Source organism: Silurus meridionalis, chromosome 5 (genome assembly GCF_014805685.1).
Source record: "Silurus meridionalis isolate SWU-2019-XX chromosome 5, ASM1480568v1, whole genome shotgun sequence".
Lineage (NCBI taxonomy): Eukaryota > Metazoa > Chordata > Actinopteri > Siluriformes > Siluridae > Silurus > Silurus meridionalis.
The window spans coordinates 19,973,693-19,995,031 of NC_060888.1; the positions used below are offsets into that span (position 1 = coordinate 19,973,693).

General features: G+C 37.0%; 2 protein-coding genes across 4 annotated transcripts in view; one reads left to right on the plus strand and one right to left on the minus strand.

Moving 5' to 3' along the window:
* The window catches only part of slc36a1 (solute carrier family 36 member 1), a 30,198-nt gene extending 16,632 nt beyond the window's left edge, over positions 1–13,566 (minus strand). Inside the window, exons 1-12 of one of the 3 annotated variants that reach the window (XM_046849254.1) lie at positions 11,563–13,565; positions 10,571–10,799; positions 8,722–8,829; positions 8,391–8,511; positions 8,214–8,304; positions 7,764–7,852; positions 6,581–6,670; positions 5,239–5,323; positions 4,150–4,368; positions 2,762–2,860; positions 2,500–2,666; positions 293–462 (exon numbers count right to left, since the gene is read on the minus strand). In XM_046849254.1, the coding sequence (XP_046705210.1) occupies positions 293–462; positions 2,500–2,666; positions 2,762–2,860; positions 4,150–4,368; positions 5,239–5,323; positions 6,581–6,670; positions 7,764–7,852; positions 8,214–8,304; positions 8,391–8,511; positions 8,722–8,749 (1,159 nt within the window). In that variant the 5' untranslated portion in view covers positions 8,750–8,829; positions 10,571–10,799; positions 11,563–13,565. The other 2 variants (XM_046849256.1, XM_046849255.1) reach the window with 2 other exon arrangements.
* Positions 13,567–13,712: 146 nt separating this feature from the next.
* atox1 (antioxidant 1 copper chaperone) lies at positions 13,713–15,702 on the plus strand. Its single transcript, XM_046848822.1, has 3 exons — positions 13,713–13,998; positions 14,200–14,272; positions 14,602–15,702. Exons 1-3 carry the CDS (start codon positions 13,993–13,995, stop codon positions 14,724–14,726), a joined length of 204 nt encoding a protein of 67 aa, XP_046704778.1. The 5' UTR covers positions 13,713–13,992; the 3' UTR covers positions 14,727–15,702.
* The last annotated feature ends 5,637 nt before the right edge of the window (positions 15,703–21,339 follow it).

The window sequence follows — 21,339 nt, forward strand, 5'->3', positions numbered from 1 at the left end:
AAGTCCAGAGCCCAGGAAACACTGGCCAGGGGCAAAAACATGGATCGAACACCCATCACTTCAATTCAAAAACTTGATCAAATTGGGCCTACCATAGGCTGTTAATATTGCTGTATTAGTTAAACTGGCTTCTTCTGAAATATAATAATTACAGACAGTAAAACGCTGTAATTTTAGAAATGAAATACAACTGACCACATTTTAGAGAGTAACATTTTTTGGAAGGTTTTATGAAGGTAGGAATGTGCTAGGCTTTTGATGTGCGTGTGTGTGTGTTTGTATTTCAGCTCACATGTAAGTAGAACGAGGCCCATGCGGATGCTGAGGTCCACGAGCAGCGCCAACCTAGGCCTGACCCGTGCCACCGCTGGGGGAATCAGGATTTCGGCTGGCACGTAGAATTGCAGTGCATATGTAATGTAGATCCCAAAGGAGTACAGCAGTTTCACGATCTGATACATCCTACAAAAACACACACATGCAAAAACGTGCAGAAAGTCAGATCTGGTCAATTACAAAGCAAAAATACTAGCGAGTAAATCCTGGGGACGTAAAGGACACGCACAAAGTCTTGTGGCAAAGACAAGTGGACTGACTATTACTCAGTGTAGTGAAACAAAAACATGTGGATGGCAAAATAACACAGACGGACATTATAAAAAAACGGTTTAAGTACAATTCTACAGTCAAGTGCACATGTAAGATTAGACAAAGTATTTTTTTCTTTACTAAATTTCGCCTTTAATAAACACAATTTTTATATCACTTTAAAGAAAATAGAGATTTTTTTTTTATTTATCCCACTCACATCTGATCCTGAAGGAATTCTTTCTTCCCACTGCTATTTTTGTTGTTGTTTAACTATACTGCAGTAAAAATCTGTGTACTGAGGCACAGCACAGTATGTCATGCACAATGCTGTGCCAAATCTCATCACTATCCAATCCCATTCTGAACACTTTTGGAGTGTTTGTGTAAAGACTGTCAGTTTTATATTCCATCCAGACCATATTTCGAGGTCACTGAGGCCTCTGATGGTGGTATGGTGGTTCAACTCCCATGTCATTATCAGCCATGAAAAAACATTCCAAATGCAGGAGGAAACACTGCAACCTCCATCCAAGGTAGACCGTTCATCAAGCTTTAAAAGAGAGCTCTTTAAAGAAACCACAATTTCAATTGCCATGCTTCCTGTCAAGAGCAGAGAAGTGGTACATAATTAAATGGTGTTATTGATGTATTATGGTGTGCATGTGATTGGTGCTAATTGTTCAAAATATTTTCCCAAAAAAAGTCTAAAAATAGCAATGCACTGAAGCTACTTTTCTGAATTAGCGGTCAACTAGTAATATTGGTAGTCATGCTATATCTAGCACGTTTATTACATTTATGGCCAGCGCAACTTACACTTATCTCCTTTATACAACAATTAAAGGTTAAGTGTTTGCTCAAGGGTCCATGAGCGATAGATTGGTGGTGCTAGGATTTGAACTTACAACCTTTCAACTTCTTTTGAATAAAATAAATTGGAACCACAAGCAAATGCTACTTCTAACAAAAAAAAACAAACAAAAAAAAAAAAAACAAAGCTGAAGTTTTGGTTAATTTTTATTCTTCCATGTTTTTTTAAGCCCCCAGAACCTGGTGGTTCTCAGTATTCAGATTACTGAAAGTCATGTTATAACCCAAATAACGTGCATTTCAGCTCAAACTAATTTTCAAGAATATGAAAGAGTGCGATTTTGTTTTTCTTTGTAAAGATAATATATATATATATATATATATATATATATATATATATATATATATATATATATATATATATATATATATATATATATGATGTGCATGAACATAAAAACTCAATGAAACACAGAACTGTGACTGCTCCTAGATATTATTTTAAGTTTATGTGGGCTCTGATTGACATCTCTGCTTCTCCCTGTGTAACTGACACACAGTCTACATGTTCATCATTTCCTGCAGAGAACATCACACAGCGAGGAGATTGAGTGAAGCGACTGTATCCTGAGCCACGTGCTGAGGCTTTTGCTCAAGTGATTCTGGTCAGCTCTGTTCTATGGGACCTGTGTAGGCTGCATGCTGGAGCAACCGGCTGGAGAGAAGCTGAGAGCAACCTCCTGCCTGTGCTGTCGAACTCGATTACAGAGAGCAGCAACTGGCGCACTCCTGCAAATTGAACTGATCAAGCAGTCTCAATCTGTTTGCCTTCAACACCTGAAAAAACTCACTCGGCTGATGGTGCTTTCCTGATGGTCTGTGCCATTAAGCGTAATATAATGTACAGTAGAGTCTGAAGGAGATTAAAACACACCAACACACTTTCCTTATCAGCAAGGACAAGCTGGCGTTCAGCCAACCGAAACGCTTCCATTTCAGCATGTGAGTAATGGAACATCGGTGGGACACGTGACTGCGAAAGGTCTGGCGGAGCAGTTTATCGGGAAAGGAAAATGCAGACGTGTGCATGAATCTCACCAGCAGTCGGGTAAGTTAAGCGTGATGCTGCCCCCTATCCGGCTGCCGAAGCAGATGTACCCGATGGTGCCGAGGGAGATGTACAGCATGGTGACGATCCCCATTCCCAAATACAGTACTTTGCTGAAGTGCTGTGGTTTCTGCATTTTGTTTTCTAGTGGCAGGACCTGCAAATTTGCATGTGAGACAATTACCCTTTAAAAAAATGTTTTACTCTCAATTATCGAATCATTTGATATCGGTTATTAAAAATGACACTCACCACACCGATTCCTTCAAAAGCAAATATAGCAGTTCCAAAGAATAAAGGGTAGTCACCAACTTTTCCGAACAATGGAAGGTTAACAGGGTGTGGAATATGCTGGAAAAACAAAAACAATATTTATAGACAAAGCAGGTAAAGAATACAACAGGTTTTGAGGGTTCTGAAGATGAAAAGAAAGTACCTTTAACAGGGAAAAATACACTCGAATTGAACTGGCTAGCAAGCTAGCCGACAGGTTTATAAAAAGAATGTAGATACTTAATGATCTATTCCAGCTAAAACTACACAAAACTTTCCACTGGATTTTGTCGGAAATGTCACTAAATTACTATTAATTTCTTGTTTGTACAACTGTTGTGGAATAAGCACTTTTCATGAGGCACTCTTGCAGTTATACCGATTAGCTACAGCCCTCAGGTTTGTGTGTGGACCCCAATCACATGCCCTGCAGATATTCATATTGATTTATGGATATGGTGAAACTTTATGTGAGAATAGACTTCTTTTACATTTAGGTCAGTAGGTTTGCCTCCACAGGAAAGTCTTTATGTTGATAAAATTCTTGCTAACATGCTAAGCTAAAAGATTATTGTCTTATTAATTACATTAAAAGAAAACAAATAAGAGCAAGTAAAAAGATGCCATTTTGGCAAACGATTTACAGCTCTCTCATTCAGTGGTTATGGGATTAAGGGCTTTGCTCAGGGGCCACGGAGTGGCAGCTTGGTGTGGCTGGGATTTGAACTCAAGACCCTCAGATTCAAAGTCCAATACCTTAAACGCTAAACTACCATCTCCCCTGGCATTTCTCAGACACCCTTATATAGATGAGCAATTGAGTGCTAGGGGCCTTGCTCAGGGGCCCAGCAGCTTGGTGGCACTGGGATTTAAACCCATGTTCTTCCAATCAGAAGTCCAACAGCTTATCTACCACTAGCTACCACTACCCGTGACTAACATAAGTGATAAAAAAAAAAAAAAACACCATTATGTTTTACAACATTAAATTTAACTATAAAAAGTTCAAAAATATGATGTCATACATAAATGGTTTACTAACGATCACTGGCAAATTGCTGTAGTTTAAGAGAATAGTACAGTTAGCGACAGGTGCATTCGATAACAAAAATCACGCTAAAAACTGCAGTAAAAAAATCATTTCAACCCTTCAATAAATGAAGAGTATAACATTTACTGCCTTAAGCAAGCAATGCAAGCAGTGTAAGTTATGGATAATTTTTTAGGCTTATATAATGAATAAATGTTCATTAATTCATGCTGACGGTGAATACATGAAGCTTATAAAAGCTATTGAATTCATACATCACTATTTGTGTGTGTGTGTGTGTGTGTGTGTGTGTGTGTGTGTGTGTGTGTGTGTATACCATCACGCAGTAGACGTAGATAAACACCAAGCTGGCACACATGACCACATTGGCTATGAAGGAGAAAGGAGCTAGAAACTTAAGGCTGCGGGTAAACACCAGGGCGATAATGAAGGGGAGGAAGATAACCATGTAGATGCGGGAATCAAAGCTGGGAACAGTCACTGCAGTCTCATTGGTATTGCAGTTCATCGTTGTCCCATTGGCCGCCTCGATTACCTAAGCAAAACAGTGTGTGGTGTGTGTGTTTAAAAGTATGTTATTGATGAAAAATAATTATTTAATATAAACCTTGGTGTTAAGCAGACAAAAACTTTTCTTGGAGTCAACTTCTTTGCAGAATTATTGCTTTTCCTACTAAATAGTTTAGAAAAAACAGCTGTATTCTGGGTCGACAGACAAGTGCATGATTGACTAGCCTAGCTCTTTGAGCAAAAATGAATAAAAGCGTAACAGCACCCTCGTGTGGTCTGAGAATTAACAATAACATCGCAGCCATGAAACTCATCATGCATATTCTTAATATTCGTTTGTACATCTTAGTGTTTATTTAATGGAATTAAAATCTAAATTAGATTCAACTTTATTGTTATTGCACAAGTTATGGTACAAGGCAACGAAATGCAGAACTAGAAGTGCACCCAAAGTGCATTGGTAGCAGTGTAAAATATTTACATATGTACAGGATTATAAGGCTTTAAGTTGATAGATATAAATAATAACAGATAAATGAATATGAAATGAAAAATATAAATATAAATAAATAGTACACAGAAGGCGATTATATTCAATGTATACAATTTCTCCTTCATTGCACTCATCGTTTATAATCACCTTCCATGTTCTGTTTATATTCATATTGTTCATTTCAGATTGTTCATTCGTCTGTCATTATTTATAACCATCGTATATCATTATATGCACTGCTTATAATGCAAACCTGTAGTGTTGTAAAAAAAATAATAAAACACCACACATAAAATTATATTCTTTATCACACTGACCAATATAAAACAGCAAATGTTTAAATACAGACTAAAAAAATTTTTTTTGACTGAAAACAAAAATGAATTTGATGAAGTACCTCACCTGTTTGACATTGTCACTCAGAAATACAAAGTACACACAGCAGAAGCCCAGCTGAGTAATGATCAGGAACACATTCACCACACGCCTAGTAACAGAAACAACACGATCCACAGCTTTATATTCCATTCAAGATTGAGTGAGAAAAGGAAAAAACATTCGAAAGTCAAGTGCTAAACTATTCAGTACAAAAATATTGACCATTGTGGCATCCACAAGACACTTTTGCAATGTGCAGAGGATAATTCTTATTACAGCTTCCTGGAAGTGAAGTGGTTTGAACAGAACTATTTTGGACCAATCCCACCCATTTTCAGCGTTTCTGGTGTTTTCTAATGAAATTCTGTTAAAAAACTGTCTCCAAAACGTCCTGAATGCGCTGTCCCTCTAATAAACAAATTTCTAATCCTGTCCATCCTCGTCACTCCCAACAAAAACCTCAACATCTTCAGCTCTGCTACCGCCAGCTCCACCTCCTGTCTTTTACTCAATGCCACTGCCTCTATACCATACAACATCACAGGTCTCACCACAGTCCTATAAACTTTCCCTTTCACTCTTGCAGATACTCTTCTATCACAAATCACTTCTGCCACTCTTCTCCATCCACTCCACCCTGCCTGCACTCTTTTCTTCACTTCTCTAACACACTCTCCATTACTTTACACTATTGACCCCAGGTACCTGAACTCCGTAACCTTCTCCACATCTTTCCCCTGCAACCACACCTCTCCACTGCCCTCCCTCTCATTCACACATGTGTACTCTGTCTTACTCCTACTGACTTTCATTCCCCTTCTCTCCAGCATGTACCTCCACCTCTCCAGGCTCTTCTCAACCTGCTCCCTACTCTCACCACAAATCACAATATCATCTGCAAACATCATAGTCCAGGGAGACTCCTGTCTGACCTCGTCCGTCAACCTGTCCGTCACCACTGCAAACAGGAAAGGGCTCAGAGCTGATCCTTGATGCAATCCAACCTCGACCTTGAACCAGTCTGTCGTTCATTACATTGCAGCGTTTAAATACCCATTCACTTTAAACTTAAACTTGTGTATCCAAGATCACATTGCTTATTTTAGCATGAGTATCACTGAGACTGATTTTTATTACTTTTCACAGACAGACTTTTACTAATTATTATCCTTGTGAATACAAAAAACATAAGCACTGGACACCAAACATGTCTTTGTGGGCTGAATGGGAAATTGTGCACATTTGCCTGTTTAACAAACTATTAAGGTTCAGGTGATCATGAAACTAATTTACAGCAGCACAAAAGAACCAGAGAAGATTAGAGTGTATAGATAAATATAAAAATATACAATAAACACATAATTACCGTCCCCATATGGAATGCCTTCTTAAACAAGATACGTTTTCCATCCCATATTCCACTGCATCTCCATAGGACAGAAATGGCTTCCCTAACCTAATAAATAAAACAGCAGTTCAACCTTTATTTTAATTTGAAGATTGTCAGAAATGAGCACAAACAATTTAGATATTCCAGTCAATCTTTTGGAACTTATCCAAATGAGAAACCAAAAAGCAATTTAAAAAACATTCAGTGGAAATGTGATAAAATCAATTATAGACCAGAATACAATTAAAAAAAAATTATTCATGACAATAAAACCCTGCTTTGCTCTAAACTTCTCAAACACATTTCAGTTTCACAGATACTCTATAAAGACAAAAGTGTGTGGTCAACTTTTTGAATGTCTCGTTCCACATTTTGTCCGCTTTTGCTGTTATAATAACCTCCACTCTTCTGGGAAAGATATTCCCTAGATTTTGAATTGTGGTTGTGAAAATATTTGCTTATTCAGCCACAAGGGTCATGTACTGATGTAGAGTGAGGAGGCCTGGAGTGCAATCAGAGTTCCAATTCATCCCAAAAACTTCATAAAACATCAGTAAAATCAAATAAGTCATATCCGTGTCAATGATTCCCCAGTCGTGACAGGGAACTCAAAGAGTCATATAGGTACAATCTTAATGATTCTGACATTCTATTAAAGAGTTCAATCTTAGTTATCATGCGTGTTATCTTTGGACAAATAAAAAAACGCATTCTACAAATCATCAAGCTGAACATGACAAACATTTGCTCACACCCAACGTCACATGAGTTTCATAAGTGAAGTAGACCTCTCAGGAGATTCTACACAGAAACCTGCTGATCACAACTCATGTGACCATGTATTGAGCAGTGGTTTGTCTAGACATGAACACCTTATTTTTTTTCTTTTTTTTTTTTTTATCTCTCCTATCTTTTGAACAACAAGCCAACATAATCCGTTTCACTTTTGCACAATTGCTACAGAACATGTTTGTATTAATAGCATTTTTATTACTATATTACAATTTACATTTTGTTCACTGTAACCTGGTTTGTCTAACGCACACGGTCTCAAATCAGTGCATTAATGGTGCGAGTAATTACTTGTTAACATCAGACTACATTTATAAATTCAACAGGTAACCAATTATTTGTTTTTTCTGACACAATGGGGTCTTACTTTGCGCTTAGATGGTGCGAACATTTCACAAGGACCTGCATGCAATGTACAGCCACAATGCCCATCACCAGCAGACTCAGGGGGCCCATCTGAGAACAACAACTTAAAGACATCAATATGTATATGGTCCGAAAAGGTTATTCATTTACATAGAAAATTCTGTAAGATATTTTATAGGCTATATTGTTTTCTTTATATAGTGCAACACTATAACATACAGATATCCTTGAGTTACTTTATTCCTAGTATGTCTATTATAGTATTTTATGTTTATTTTTTACTATGTTCATATTCATCATTGCTCCTTAAACCTAGATTCCGTATTTCTCCTCAATAGTGACCTATATTTTAAAAGATAACCGATTCAAACACATGCAAAAAGCAGCACACAGTTAACAGCTGAAAATGCATATTAATGCAACCGAGTTGATTTGACTTTCCACATCCTACCAGAAGTCCAGCGTTCTTCACTGCTAGAGGCAGGCCGAGCAGTCCTGTACCGATGTTTCCTTTCAGTAAATGGATTAATGTAGGTATGAAACTGCAAAGATAACAAATGCAACCTCAGACTTGATTAGACATGAAACTGACTCTTCATACAAGAATGATAACCGGAAAGAGTCTTACGAGGTTCCAGCTCTGCCCCCGATCCGCTCGTACTCGCTCTGCCTGCGGGAAGGACTATTCGGGTGGATGGGTTCATCGTCATCATCTACTGGACTCTGATTTATTTGAGGAAGCGCTGGCCCTATGATACATAAAACACACTAAGTAATAATAAATCCTATGATGATGATGGAAAATACATTTAATTCCTAATTAAATTAGGTTTGAAATCACTTTCCTTATAAACGCATCAAAAACAATGAATGAAAAGGAAATCAAAAACCAAGTCCTGCATTAAGGAGTGCAGTCCTGTAAAAAAAAAAGAAGCCTAATACAGATTAAATTCACTTACCGTCCTGATAGTTGATACCTGAAGCCATGGCCGTGCTGCTTGGTCACGTTTGGTATAAACTGGCTCAGTGTTCCGAAGTGTTACTGTGGAGATCCGGCATTCAGGCCACTAAGATCAAAGACAAAAATCAAATATGATTATCTTTTATTAAACCATCTGCTACAAAGACACAGTGCATGACACAGTTTCATCTATGGTGCTTCAGTTCATATACGCTCAAAGGACAAAAGACACCACTCGGACCACTGCGGATGTGAAATGCTAGAATGTGCAGGAATTATTTCCCCTTTTTTTTCCTCCTAAATTTTAATCAGATGAAAACAGTTGGGATCATATTGCATTAGAGTTGCTGAATCACATTGGATGTAAATGCAAAAAAAAAAAAAAAAAAAAAAAACCACAAACCTCCTATAGATCAATGACTGATAATAGAAATATGACGAGGGTTTATTTAACATTATATTTCAATTATCAAGATAATGCTTATGGCTGTAAAAATCCCTTTATTGTAAACTGAATGCAGTGTAGGGATGCACCGAATATTCGGCCACCGAATAAATTTCGGCCGAAAATGGCCCAAAAGTGCATTTTCGGTTTCCGGCCGAAAGACTTTGATCACTGAAACAACACGCCGAAACAGTTTGTTGTGATGACGCAAACAGAAACCGCTGCCTGCACGTGCATGTCTAAAACAACATGTCTGCGATGTGGACGTGTTTCAGTATATCTGAGAAAGACCCACGGATAGCGATTTGCAAAACATGTAATGCCGAAATTTCAAGATGGGTGCGTCTGCAAAAACTTTCTCCACGTCGGGTTTAATTTATCACCCGAAATCCAAACATCCAGATCGAGAAACACATACATACAGGTCTAAAGCTGTGTAGTAGATATTTGTCTTGAGCGGATGTGGTAGTGTGTGTGTGTGTGTATGTGTGTGTAAACCGAATGTCAATATCAAGTCTATACCTCTATGACGCATTACCTGTATTTATCATTATACACATGATAGCAGGTTGGACCAGATATGGAATGAATAAAGTGATAGACTCATCGATTCATCTCAGATGGAGAAATATACAATTTGGATCATATCGGGTTTATTGATTATATATATATATTCTGGTCTATCTATCTATCCATCCATCCATCTATCCACCCATCCGATTCCAGACTTTTTATGGTTCATGAATGTGATTTGCACTTCCTAAAGGAAACCTTCTAGCAGAGACCTATAATTTACATGATGCATTAGTTTCAACTTTATTAACAATTTTTCTCAATCATGTCTTGTTTTGTCAGGGTGTACATGCTGTACCTGTCCGAGTAAACAAATAAAAAATGCATGTAAATTAAACAGAAAAATTGCATAGCTTTCAGTTTGCTCTTGCTTAATGTATGATGTTATGCAACACCTAAAAACATTTTTTTAAATGCAGAAAAGAAGCACTGGTTTCCCTGTGACTGGTCTGTGGTTTTGCTGAGGTGACACAAACAGATTCTTGCTAGGCTAGCATGTTTATGTCCTATAAAAAAAACTGCTGTTACTCATTAAATAAATAAGGCAGCTGGTGATTTCTTTGCAATTATTGAACGATTTCACAATAAACATTCAGATCACTGTTCTGGATATATTTCATGTTCATACAAATACAAATGATTTATATGTAAAATATAACCTGGATTTGATCTTTTTTTCACAATAGTGTATAACCGATTTGATCATTATAACATGATAATATTATTAAATTAATCCTTGTAGTAAACAAATTACGGTTCAGGATGTTCTCAGTCATAACACGGCGGATGAATCTGACTGTAAAAATGGTCGTGATTAGATCAGACTTACCATAAGATCGGGAGCAGCTCCAGTCAAATATGATGATGTCACTACCTTTAATTATTACTACAAATTACACATTTTGAATAAAACAATAAAACCGTGTTAGTGAACCCCTGGATTCTTAACATTTTCGCTAACAGTGCCTTTGTTCCTGTTGTGCTCCTTCCTGATAGTCACCGGCCACGTGATCTGCTTGATCAGCTAGTCCCGCCTCCAGGCAGAGTCTGTGCAAAGTCTAAAAAACGATGGGAAATTAGTTTTTAAAAAATCCGATGAAGTCTGTGTTTATATCCGAACTAGTCAGAAAAATAGTAATAGGAAAACTCTTTAAAGAAACGGAATTCGGAATTTGATCAAAATGTATTAATGGTAGCGTTTTCAAAACGGTGCGCACCATTGACATCTAGTGGTAAACAGGATGAAGTGCAGATAAACTACTACATGCAGTTTAGACTTTAGAGGGTTTTCAACAAATTACATCTGTTTATATAAAAAAAAAATAAAAAAATTTATAGACAAACCAAGATTTATTTCTTATCACTCCACATAGAAAGTGTAGGCTTGAATTGGCTGTATGAGAATATATAAGGATATGATTGTGTTTGTTGATACTGAGTATAATTAATTATTATGATTTTCTTATACATAGACAGATGTGGTTTTAGTAAACGTTTTCCTTCAGAGATTCTCTGGTTCCAAAACACCGCTACTTCTGCATTAATTTGTGTCCTGTCGTTTAATAGGTACGATAACCTTCCTTAAATGGACGACGCGACATAACTTCTGGCCATGACTTCTTACCAGAACTTTTATTCTCCTCCCAACAGTAGTGTAACATACCCAAAATAGGTTCCCATCCATGCTATATGCCTCATAACATTACCGAAAGGAACATAATACTACATCCTTCCTCCACAAATAAGATTCTTGCTTTTCTTTTCTTTATTTAACACATGGGGAGCAAATAGACCAACAATGACTATACTTTACTTTCTTACCCGGCGGTGTTGACAGTTCCTCTTTGATTTTCTCGTAGACCTCTTGCTGATGCGACCCCCAAACCCACATATTGGACTTTCTCAGTAAGTCTCTGAGTGGCTGCGTTTTCACTGCCAAATGTGGTAAGAATTTCCAAGGTGGTTGACCATTCCCAAGCACTGCCTTACTTCACTGATATTACATGTCTGTTTAATTGCTTTAACTGGTTCCAGCTTATCTGGGTCTGGGCTCACCAATGATGCCTCAACGATCTATCCAAGGAACTTGATTTTTGTATTGGAAAACTCACATTTCTCATTGAATGTGACTCCAGCTTCCTGAAGGATTGCAAGCACCCCCTCTCAGCCTCTCATCATGTTCACTCTGTGACGGCCCCCAGACGAGCACGTTATCCATTTGGCAAACAACACCTTCCAGTCCCTCAAAAATCCTGAACATGCATTTTTGGAAATGCTCAGGTGCAGAGGAGATTCCAAAGCATAGATGGTTATAGCAATAGTGGCCAAATGGAGTTATAAATGTGGTGAGCGAAGAGGATTCCTTTGAAAGTGGAATCTGCCAAAACCCTGCATTGGCATCAAGTTTGGAAAACACTTCGGCTCCTGCAAGTTGTCCTAATGTGCTTTCTACTGAAGGGAGAGGGTGTTTTTCTCTCATAAATGATTTGTTCAATTCTGTGAAATCTGTCAAATTCTCACTTGACCTGTACTCTTTGGCACCACAACTATGGGAGCACACCATTCAGTTGGCTCCTTCACCTTTGAAATTACACCCTGTTGTTCCATACGCCTCAATTCTTCCTTCCTTCCACCTTTGGTAAGAAGGGGAGAGAAATGCGTCTTGGAGTCGATATAGAAAAAGGTTCTGCACCTGGTTTCAGCACAATGCTGTACTCACCGTCCATTTTGCCTAAGCCACTGAAGAGTTGTGGAACTCTTTTTCCACCCTTTCTTTGGAGGTTAAGCTGACAACATAAAGCGTACCAGTTGAAGTGCAGATACTGCTGGTCTGCCCAACAAAAGCATGCACAACCCATCCACCACATAGATTTCCTGTTTCGTATGTTCGTTGTGCTTGCCAAGGGTGGCTGTGAATTTCCCTTTTACAGTGATGTTCCACCTGGTCCCTGGATGACTCTCCTGGGAGGTATCAGTTTTTGGAACTGGCCCTGGTTGTACAGTGTAACCGGGACTGCCGTTACATCAGCCCCCGTATCAATTTTGAACAACATCTTGAGATTGCCGATTGTTATCTCATTCATCCAGGGACTTCCTGGTACATTAGATGACAGTGAACCAAGAAACGCAATGTCCTCCATTGTGTCTTATGTTAGTGTTGCTATGTTCACCTCATGCACCTTCTTTGATTTACATGCTCTAGCACTTACATGCTCTGTCCCTTCTTATGACAGAGGTGACATATTGCATCTCTTGCAGGGCATTGCTGCAAATTATACCCCTTTGTGTCACCGCATCCTCTTTTTTAGGCTTTATTTGTGGGGGGTTTCTTGACAGCTGTCCAAAGAGTGGCTTTACTTGTTTTGTTTTCACATTACTGTACTGTTTAGTTTGCACACTATCCAGCAGTTCGTTTGCCATTTCCCATTTGAAGGTCGATTTGAGCTAATCCTGGTGTTTTTTTACTAGTTCACTCTGTAGTGTCAATTCAGGGTCAAGATGTAACTTCCTCCCCATCGTATAAATCAAGGCTTTCACTTGAACGTGAATTTCTTCGGCGGAGAGACTTGAAACTGAGTCGTGATAGCGCCGTGCTAACTCTTCTTGTCAATCCTTCACGGTGACGCCACGAACGACACTGAAAACTAAACTATAATTCTGACACCATGTTCTGTCGTTTAACAGGTACAACATTAACCTTCCTTAAATGGACAGCCATGACTCCTAACCAGAACTTTTATTCTCCTTCCAACAGTACCGTAACACACCCAATAGAGGTTCCCATCCATACTATATGCCTCATAACGTTACCGAAAAGAACATAATTTGTTCTACAATTTGTTGGTTTCCGACGCATTCACGTGATTGCATCCTCCGGCAAATCAGCTTCAAGCGTCGCTGGTCACGTGTTTATGGCAGACCAACACAAGGGAACAAAAATGTATTGTTTTTAGAAACGTTTAAAGAATACTGTAAATATTAAAACGTACACATTGACATCCATACATCGATTAATGCAAGTCTTAAATATAAGATGATTTTATAAGACATTTAAAAAAAAAACAAATCAAGTCTATGGTCATGAACACTTTTGGAAAGTGCGAGAATTTATCGATCATCCCTAAGTTTCAGGGCTACAGTACGGCCAGTTCAAAGTGCCAGAGTTTCACATTCATTTGGGTTTTTAGCTGTGAATTATATTGACCGGCGGCTTTTCTTTTCTTTTTGTTCAAACCTAACACTTATTTGATCATGGCTGTAAGTATGCATTTCATCTCTGAATAGCGAGTTTACTAAAGCTAATAAGTATACTACTATGTTGGATTTTCATATTGTGTTTGGAACATCTATGAGCTAGCTAATGAACGATATAAATGTTTGCTGTCGTTTCAGTGTCGACTCAGTATCGACTCAGTGTCGACCCACTTGTTTGAATGACCCTTTTCTGTTTATTCACAGACTCACGAGTTTTTTGTTGATATGACATGTGAAGGATGCTCTGGTGCAGTGACTCGGGTTCTTAAAAAGCTAGGTACTGGGTTTAAATTCAAACAACACAGCCAATGTGATATATTAGATATATTTTTAGACCAAATAATCCCCACCTTTACCACATAGGGTTTACTACAGCAACACTATCAGCAATGTTGTTTCTGATTGACCCTTCTAACCATCTTCAAAACACTTGAACTGTAATAGATCAAGGGTCCATCCCATTTAAAGTGTTTTTTTACATTATGAGATAGTATTTTCTATATAGTATACATATAGTATACATAGTATACATATAAAGATAGTATTTCAGTTGACATAAAACATGCATGTATTTGCCCTGACCATGTTTTTCTTTCAAATGAACAGATGTCAAATTTGACATTGATCTTCCTAACAAGAAGGTCTTCATTGAGTCGGATAAAGACACAGAAGTCCTGCTGGAAACGCTGAAGAAAACCGGCAAAACTGTCACGTACATTGGTCCTAAATAGGCCAGATGTTAAACATTAACTGTCCATATGGAGCAACGTGTATTCCTGTCACTATCCATTTGTAATCCTTGTCTCTATTAATTAATATTTGTATCGTTTTGTTGGACTTGTTAAAGTTGCCCATTTTCCATATTTAACTACTAATGGTATGTATTAAAAAACTAACATGGAATAACAGATTTGCATGTAATACAGATGGAACATGGAATAACCGATTATTTTTCAGTTTATAGATTTAATCCAATTCATGTGTAGAAGTTACTCCTGGGAAATGAGCAAGCTCCTAAAATCGGCTCATATTTAACTGATTAAGCTGATTAATTGATTTAATTAATGTCTAATTCCAATTGTTGCTATGTAACTGCTCTATACATGCACATCGTGGGGCAAAAATGACAAACAAACCCAAAATGTGGAAATACTAAGCTTTTAAGAGTCTTTCCAACAAATGATTTGGTCAAAAATCTATCAAGACTTTGTAATAAATGCACACCTGAAGCCACGGGTATGATTGTTTGGTATTTCACTGATGTTTGGGGGAAAAATACCTAGAAACAGATCAATCATGTCATGATTTTTGATGCAAAATTCAGCACATGTATAAGATCACAAAATTGTGGAAAACTAAACTGTTTGTTTTCTGCAAGTTTACACACCATGCTTGAATATTTAAAGAAATCTAAAAAAAAAAAACAATTATAATAATAATAAAATATTAAGTTACTTTATCCCACTAATTACTCGACCAGTAATTTGTTGCTAAGCCTAATATTTTGACATTTTGGCTTTGACCCAGTTTTTTAGCCCAGCTGTGTATATTGGTGCATTTTACAAGGTCATTATTTTGATATACACTGCTACTGAATTGTGTAATGTTTGTGGCTTTATGGTATTTCAGTATATTGCCTTTAGACTCTGCTACATTATCACATGCAACCTGCAAATGTGTGTAATATATTAAACTGCTAAACTCAGATATTTTAACACAATGCTTCACATTTCTTTTTTTATTATTTTGGTGGTCCAATATACAGTATATTCTTTGAAGAAGTAGATTTGTAGCTGAGCTGTTCATAGCAAACTCTCCAGTGTTCCTAGTTTAATTCTAAGTCACTTTATGGTTTTAATCAATTCAGTTTATCCACTTTATCACTTATTCATCAAGATGCTTTGAGTGCAGTAGGTTACACTTTGTAGTCTAGCATCCTCATGAACAGTTAACCCTAAGAGAAAATAAAATCTTGATTAAATATGTTTGGAAAATCTATATGCATATTACAGAATAAATAAAATTACCCTCAACTTTCCAGTAGGGGGCAATGTTTCACTTTTATAACAAAACCAGCCTCGATAGAAAATCAGTACACAACCTTGCACTTCCTACCATAATAAAATCAAGGACAAGTGTATTTTTTTTCTATTTTCTATATTAACCATTTAATGTGACGCAGTGAAATGACCCACACCCAAAACCCTAGTTTATTTGCTGGAAATTAAGATAAAATATGTAACAAAGCCATCTGATTTCTGTACATTGAGTATTTACGAGTGTGTCTAAGGAACTATGGCCGGTGCTGGCGAGCCCTGACCTCCATCTGGGTTTTCTGGCTCGACACTGGACGCGCCTTCCACAAACCCCAATGCCACAGACACCAGAGAGGCATAGACAAGAGTAGCACAGCAGATGTAAAAAGCCCAGCCGAGGAATTTGGCCATTTCAGGCATCTGTTCTTCAATGGACACTATGAAGGCGATGAGAGCGGCAACACAAAAAGCAACTGAGAAAACAGAAAGTGCATAATATGAAAGTGTCTTCATTTGATACAATGTTTATACAATAATCCGATAATATATGTGAAGCTTTATGGTGCATGAATGTGATAACCTAAGGAACAAAGCAAAATGTGGTCTGCGTTACTAAGAATATAGGTGAAGTGTGATGCAGCCTGATTTCTCTTTTTACTCTTAAATGTTATTCTTATTACAAAACTGTGATTTACTGTGGTTAGTCTTTTCTTTACAAATCATTATAATTCATATGCACTATGCACTAAGCATTGTATATTGCTTGGTACACAAGGAATTCCACAATGTAAGGTGAACATTTTGTTAATTGTATGAATCACTAAAATGACAAGAGAATGAAGGTGTTACCTGAAAAAATATTTAAAAGAAGAGCTAGAACGGCTCGCTTTCCATGGCTAAGAGCTGGTCTAATGGCGATAAGTGTGAACAGGGAAAGTATGGAGGAACTTGCCAGAAACATCCAAGTCAGGCTGTACGAGCCTAATTAGGAGAAGTAATGCAAAGTGACATTTTTTATACAAATTTTAAGCTACAGGAATGATGACAGAACTGTTATCAGCAGACCCGATAGATATGATGCAAGACACACTCACCCATCCAAGCTGGAAATGTAGTACAGCTGGAAAAGCCTTCATAAGTGTTACAGATAGTGAAGAGGCCTTCACATGCTCCTCCTGGCTCCACCAACCACTGTGGTGCACACAGACTCACGATGTACAACAAGAACTCCACACAGACCAGTGAACTCATCACGTTCACTGAACTCTTCATGATCAACCAATATCCCAAAGTCCAACTCTTCCCGTTTTGCTTAAGTTTGTAAAACGTTATATTTAGTATTCAGAATTTAATATCAGTCCATCACAAGCCTGGTCACTTTTATCTGTTAAAGTCTGCTGATTTCAGTATATTCTTCCTGCACAAGCCAAGAGAAGATGAATTGCCGGTTTAAAAGATCGTCTTTTAAATCAAGTCTTTTAATCATTGAATAATTCAGATGATGCGATGGTGATGAGGCTGCTCTTCTCACACAGGTTGTTATCAAAAGAGCATGCTGAGCGTAAAGAAGGTACGATAAAACATGGACCCTGATTATCTGAAATGGAGAATGTTTGCTTTTATGCTTTTCAGCAAACAGCCCATCAGATTGGTGCACTGCAAACATATATGTACGCCGCTCTGTGGGTTTTCTGTATTATCTGACTAGGAGTTAATAATGTTTGTTAGCTAACATACTATTTATAGCACTTCCATACATTCTAGCATAAATGACAATAACATGTTAATGCACTTTCTTCCATCTGGGGAAAATACATTTATGCATTTCTTATGCAGTTTTACCATAATCACAAACTCTACATAATAAGGGAATCAGATCAATAAGTGAAGTCATACATAATCATATTTCTAAAGCACTCCAGTTGAATAGGGTAACGTTACAGTACATGTTGATGCACTTTTTTCCATCCAGGGGAAAAAATCATTAAGAATGAATGCAATTTTTCAATGCAATTTTACTTCAATTGCATACTTACTTTACATGGTAAGCATATCAGATCATTAAGTAAAATCAGACATAATCATAGTCTTATGTATATCTTTAAACATATTGTGTTTCATATTGTTAAATATTCATACATGTAATACATTTCATATTCTTACTTTATAAAAACCCAAAGTCTAAGCAAGTAGCAATTTTACATAACAGTTTGTTGGTCATATATTTATCATTTAATCAAGAAAATACCATGCAGCATTATAAAATGTATAGTAATAGTAATTCAAAATCTTAAATCTATCAGAACATTAATCAACTTGTTGTCCTCCAGCTTCTAAATAGGAAGAGGAATGTACATTACGTTCTATTACATTTTATGAAAGTTAAAGGTTGAGAAAAAAGCAGATTTGGGGAAAACTTTTCGAAAGATTTGAGTGTGGTTTATAGATAGTTGTAGATCTCTGACCTTGACCATAAGCAACAACTTTGGGATGAATTTGAATGCTGAATCACTACCTGACTTTACTAACACCCTTGTGGATGAATGAGCACAAATCTCCACAACCACAATCCAAAACTTAGTGAAACATCTTCCCAGAAAAGTGGGAAGCACTAAATGAGGACACATCTTATGGTCAGACAAATGTGTCCATATAGTCAATATTTCCAGGTATATTTAACATGTCAAGTGGGCAGGGCAAACCTCTAAATTATGACCTGGTGGAAAATGGGGGATAAAAGCTGTGAAACATATTTCTATCAAGTTCTAACATTGTCTATTGGTACAGTTTAAGAGTAGACTTGAATGCCATTGAATCAGAAGTCTGAAAAAGACTGACATGAACAAAAGCATCATTTCTACCTGTAGTGTCTTGCCTTAACCTGTTTCTCCCCCCTGAGATTTCATATAAAGCAGCTGGTTGCTGTAAAGTGCCTTCTTGTCTCACCAGCAGGTAGCAGTGTGTAGTCAATCAGAAAAATGTCACTTGCTTACCATGTATTTTGGCAGAATTAAAGAACAAGCTGTACCTGTTCTGATAAGGACAAGCATGCAGCATAGCATCATTTTAGCCTGTTTTCTAGTTGCTGTACATCTAATCACATCAGCAGTACACCATTGTACTGTATACAATGACTAGATGTAAAAATGCAGCACAAACAAACATAAAGTGAAATTAAAACAAACAAAAATGTATGCACAACCAACAAGACACAAATGGCAGAGGTTGGAGGTCTTAAGGTTTATTTATTAAGGTATTTGATATACAAAAATTTGACAATGACTGAGTGATTAAATCAGTGCATTTTAGTGAGCCAAAGACTCAACATTCAACTTGTTTAGACTCCCTTCTGTTCCATAGTTATCAGAACTCCATCTTTGAAAACGGAAAGAGTGGCACTCATGGACATGCCATAACAGTGTTCTCTCTGTTTAATCAGTCTGTCTTTTCACTACTATCATCAGATCAGAGATTTGAGCCTTAGCATCAGGACAGAGAGAAGACGCTTCAAACAACCTCGGTAAACATTAACATTCTTTACTGCACCATGAAAACGACATTCACGGCTGATATACTGTACACTGTGTTTCAATGACTCTAATATTTATTGAACCACATTATTATTATTGGCGCTACAATTTTCCAACGCTAATTTTATGTACATCTGTTCTACCTTAAAGATAATGAAGGTCAGTATTTATCATTTCCCAACAGGCAGAATAAATAAAAGTTTATTAACTTCTGTTATGATCAAAACACAACAATACTATTGAGAGGAAGCTTGTATGAGGTTGACTTTAAGGATATGACATATCAATCTTGGCAGATTTTTCTTTCAGTTTTGGTCACAGACTCTGAAGCCATGTCCTTAACCGCTAAGGACGAGAGAAATCATTGGAGAAATCGTTAGTTGGTAAGCCTGATGTTTGTGCTTTTAAAAAAATTCAACAAAGTACAGAGTGTGTATGCAGGCATGCGGTACAGGTAGAGGCAAGTGCAATCATGCAAGAAAGACTCCACCATATCCATCACACACTGCACTTCATTCTCCTTAGCATGCAAAACTTATGTGTGTATATATATATATATATATATATATATATATATATATATATATATATATATATATAGGACCTATATACATATATATACATACATATATAAAGTGTATACATACACTTTTGTATATATATATATATATATATATATATATATATATATATATTATTTAACTATCGGACACTGTACAGACTTGCTGGGTTTAAAATTAAATGCAGATATTCCCTTAAGCCAAACTGATGATGTGGCAGTATGACATTTTACACTGTGTATAATTTCTTAACATAATAATCATGAAAACATTTTCATTTGCTAAACTGAAACCATTTGCAATAACAATTAACCCTGTCAAATCCTTTTGCTGGTTTAGAAAAAAGGTATATTAAAATGAATTTGTTGGGACTACTTATATCAAAATTTCCGATACATTTATAAATTAATACATTGGCATTACCTGTGTTTTTGCCATCGAAACCAAAATATTATAAACAAGATATTCTAATTCAAGCCTAATTCATTCCAAAACAAATTTGTGAAATATTATCTGTAATATTTCCATTATATTAGCATAAAATCAGTATTGCTGTTTTCAACCCTCCTCTGATCTTTAACTTTGCACAGGTGGCCCATTTGTCGAAACAGAATGCACAAGCCATGTCTGTCGTACACATCACCTCTTCTGCAACAACAAAGTTCTTGCGTTTACAGCCATCATGCCACTCATCCACATTTCTTTTTTCAACAAAGTGCTGCCCTGCTGCTATTACACCCACTTAACAGCTGCAGGAGAAAGCTACCGACAACGCAAACCCGCCACGCTTGCTATTCTGCTCATATCTTCCATCTGGCTCCGAGTCATTATTCTCTGCTTTGATAGATTTTCCAGATGTTTTTATTTCGCTACTGTCAATCCTCAAAGGAAAGTACGCAGAGGAAGGAAAGGATGAGCAGCCATTGTGTTTCTCAGGGTCTGCTCAGGAGTCTTTCTCTATTAACAGCAGTCTGCGTTTTTTTTTTTTTAATTGCTTATGTGCTGTAGTTGATGTGGAGGGTTGTCATTTGGTAAACACGAAGAACAGGAGAATACGTTTAATATGTCAATCTTAATCACTTTTTTAAATGGCGGTTAAATGTTCTCGCTATGAATAAGGCCATTTCAGAATGAGATGTTTTGGTGGACTGCTTTTGAAAAGATGTAATCGAGAAGAATGTCGAGGCTTGTAATTTTAATAATGTCATATAATGTCTT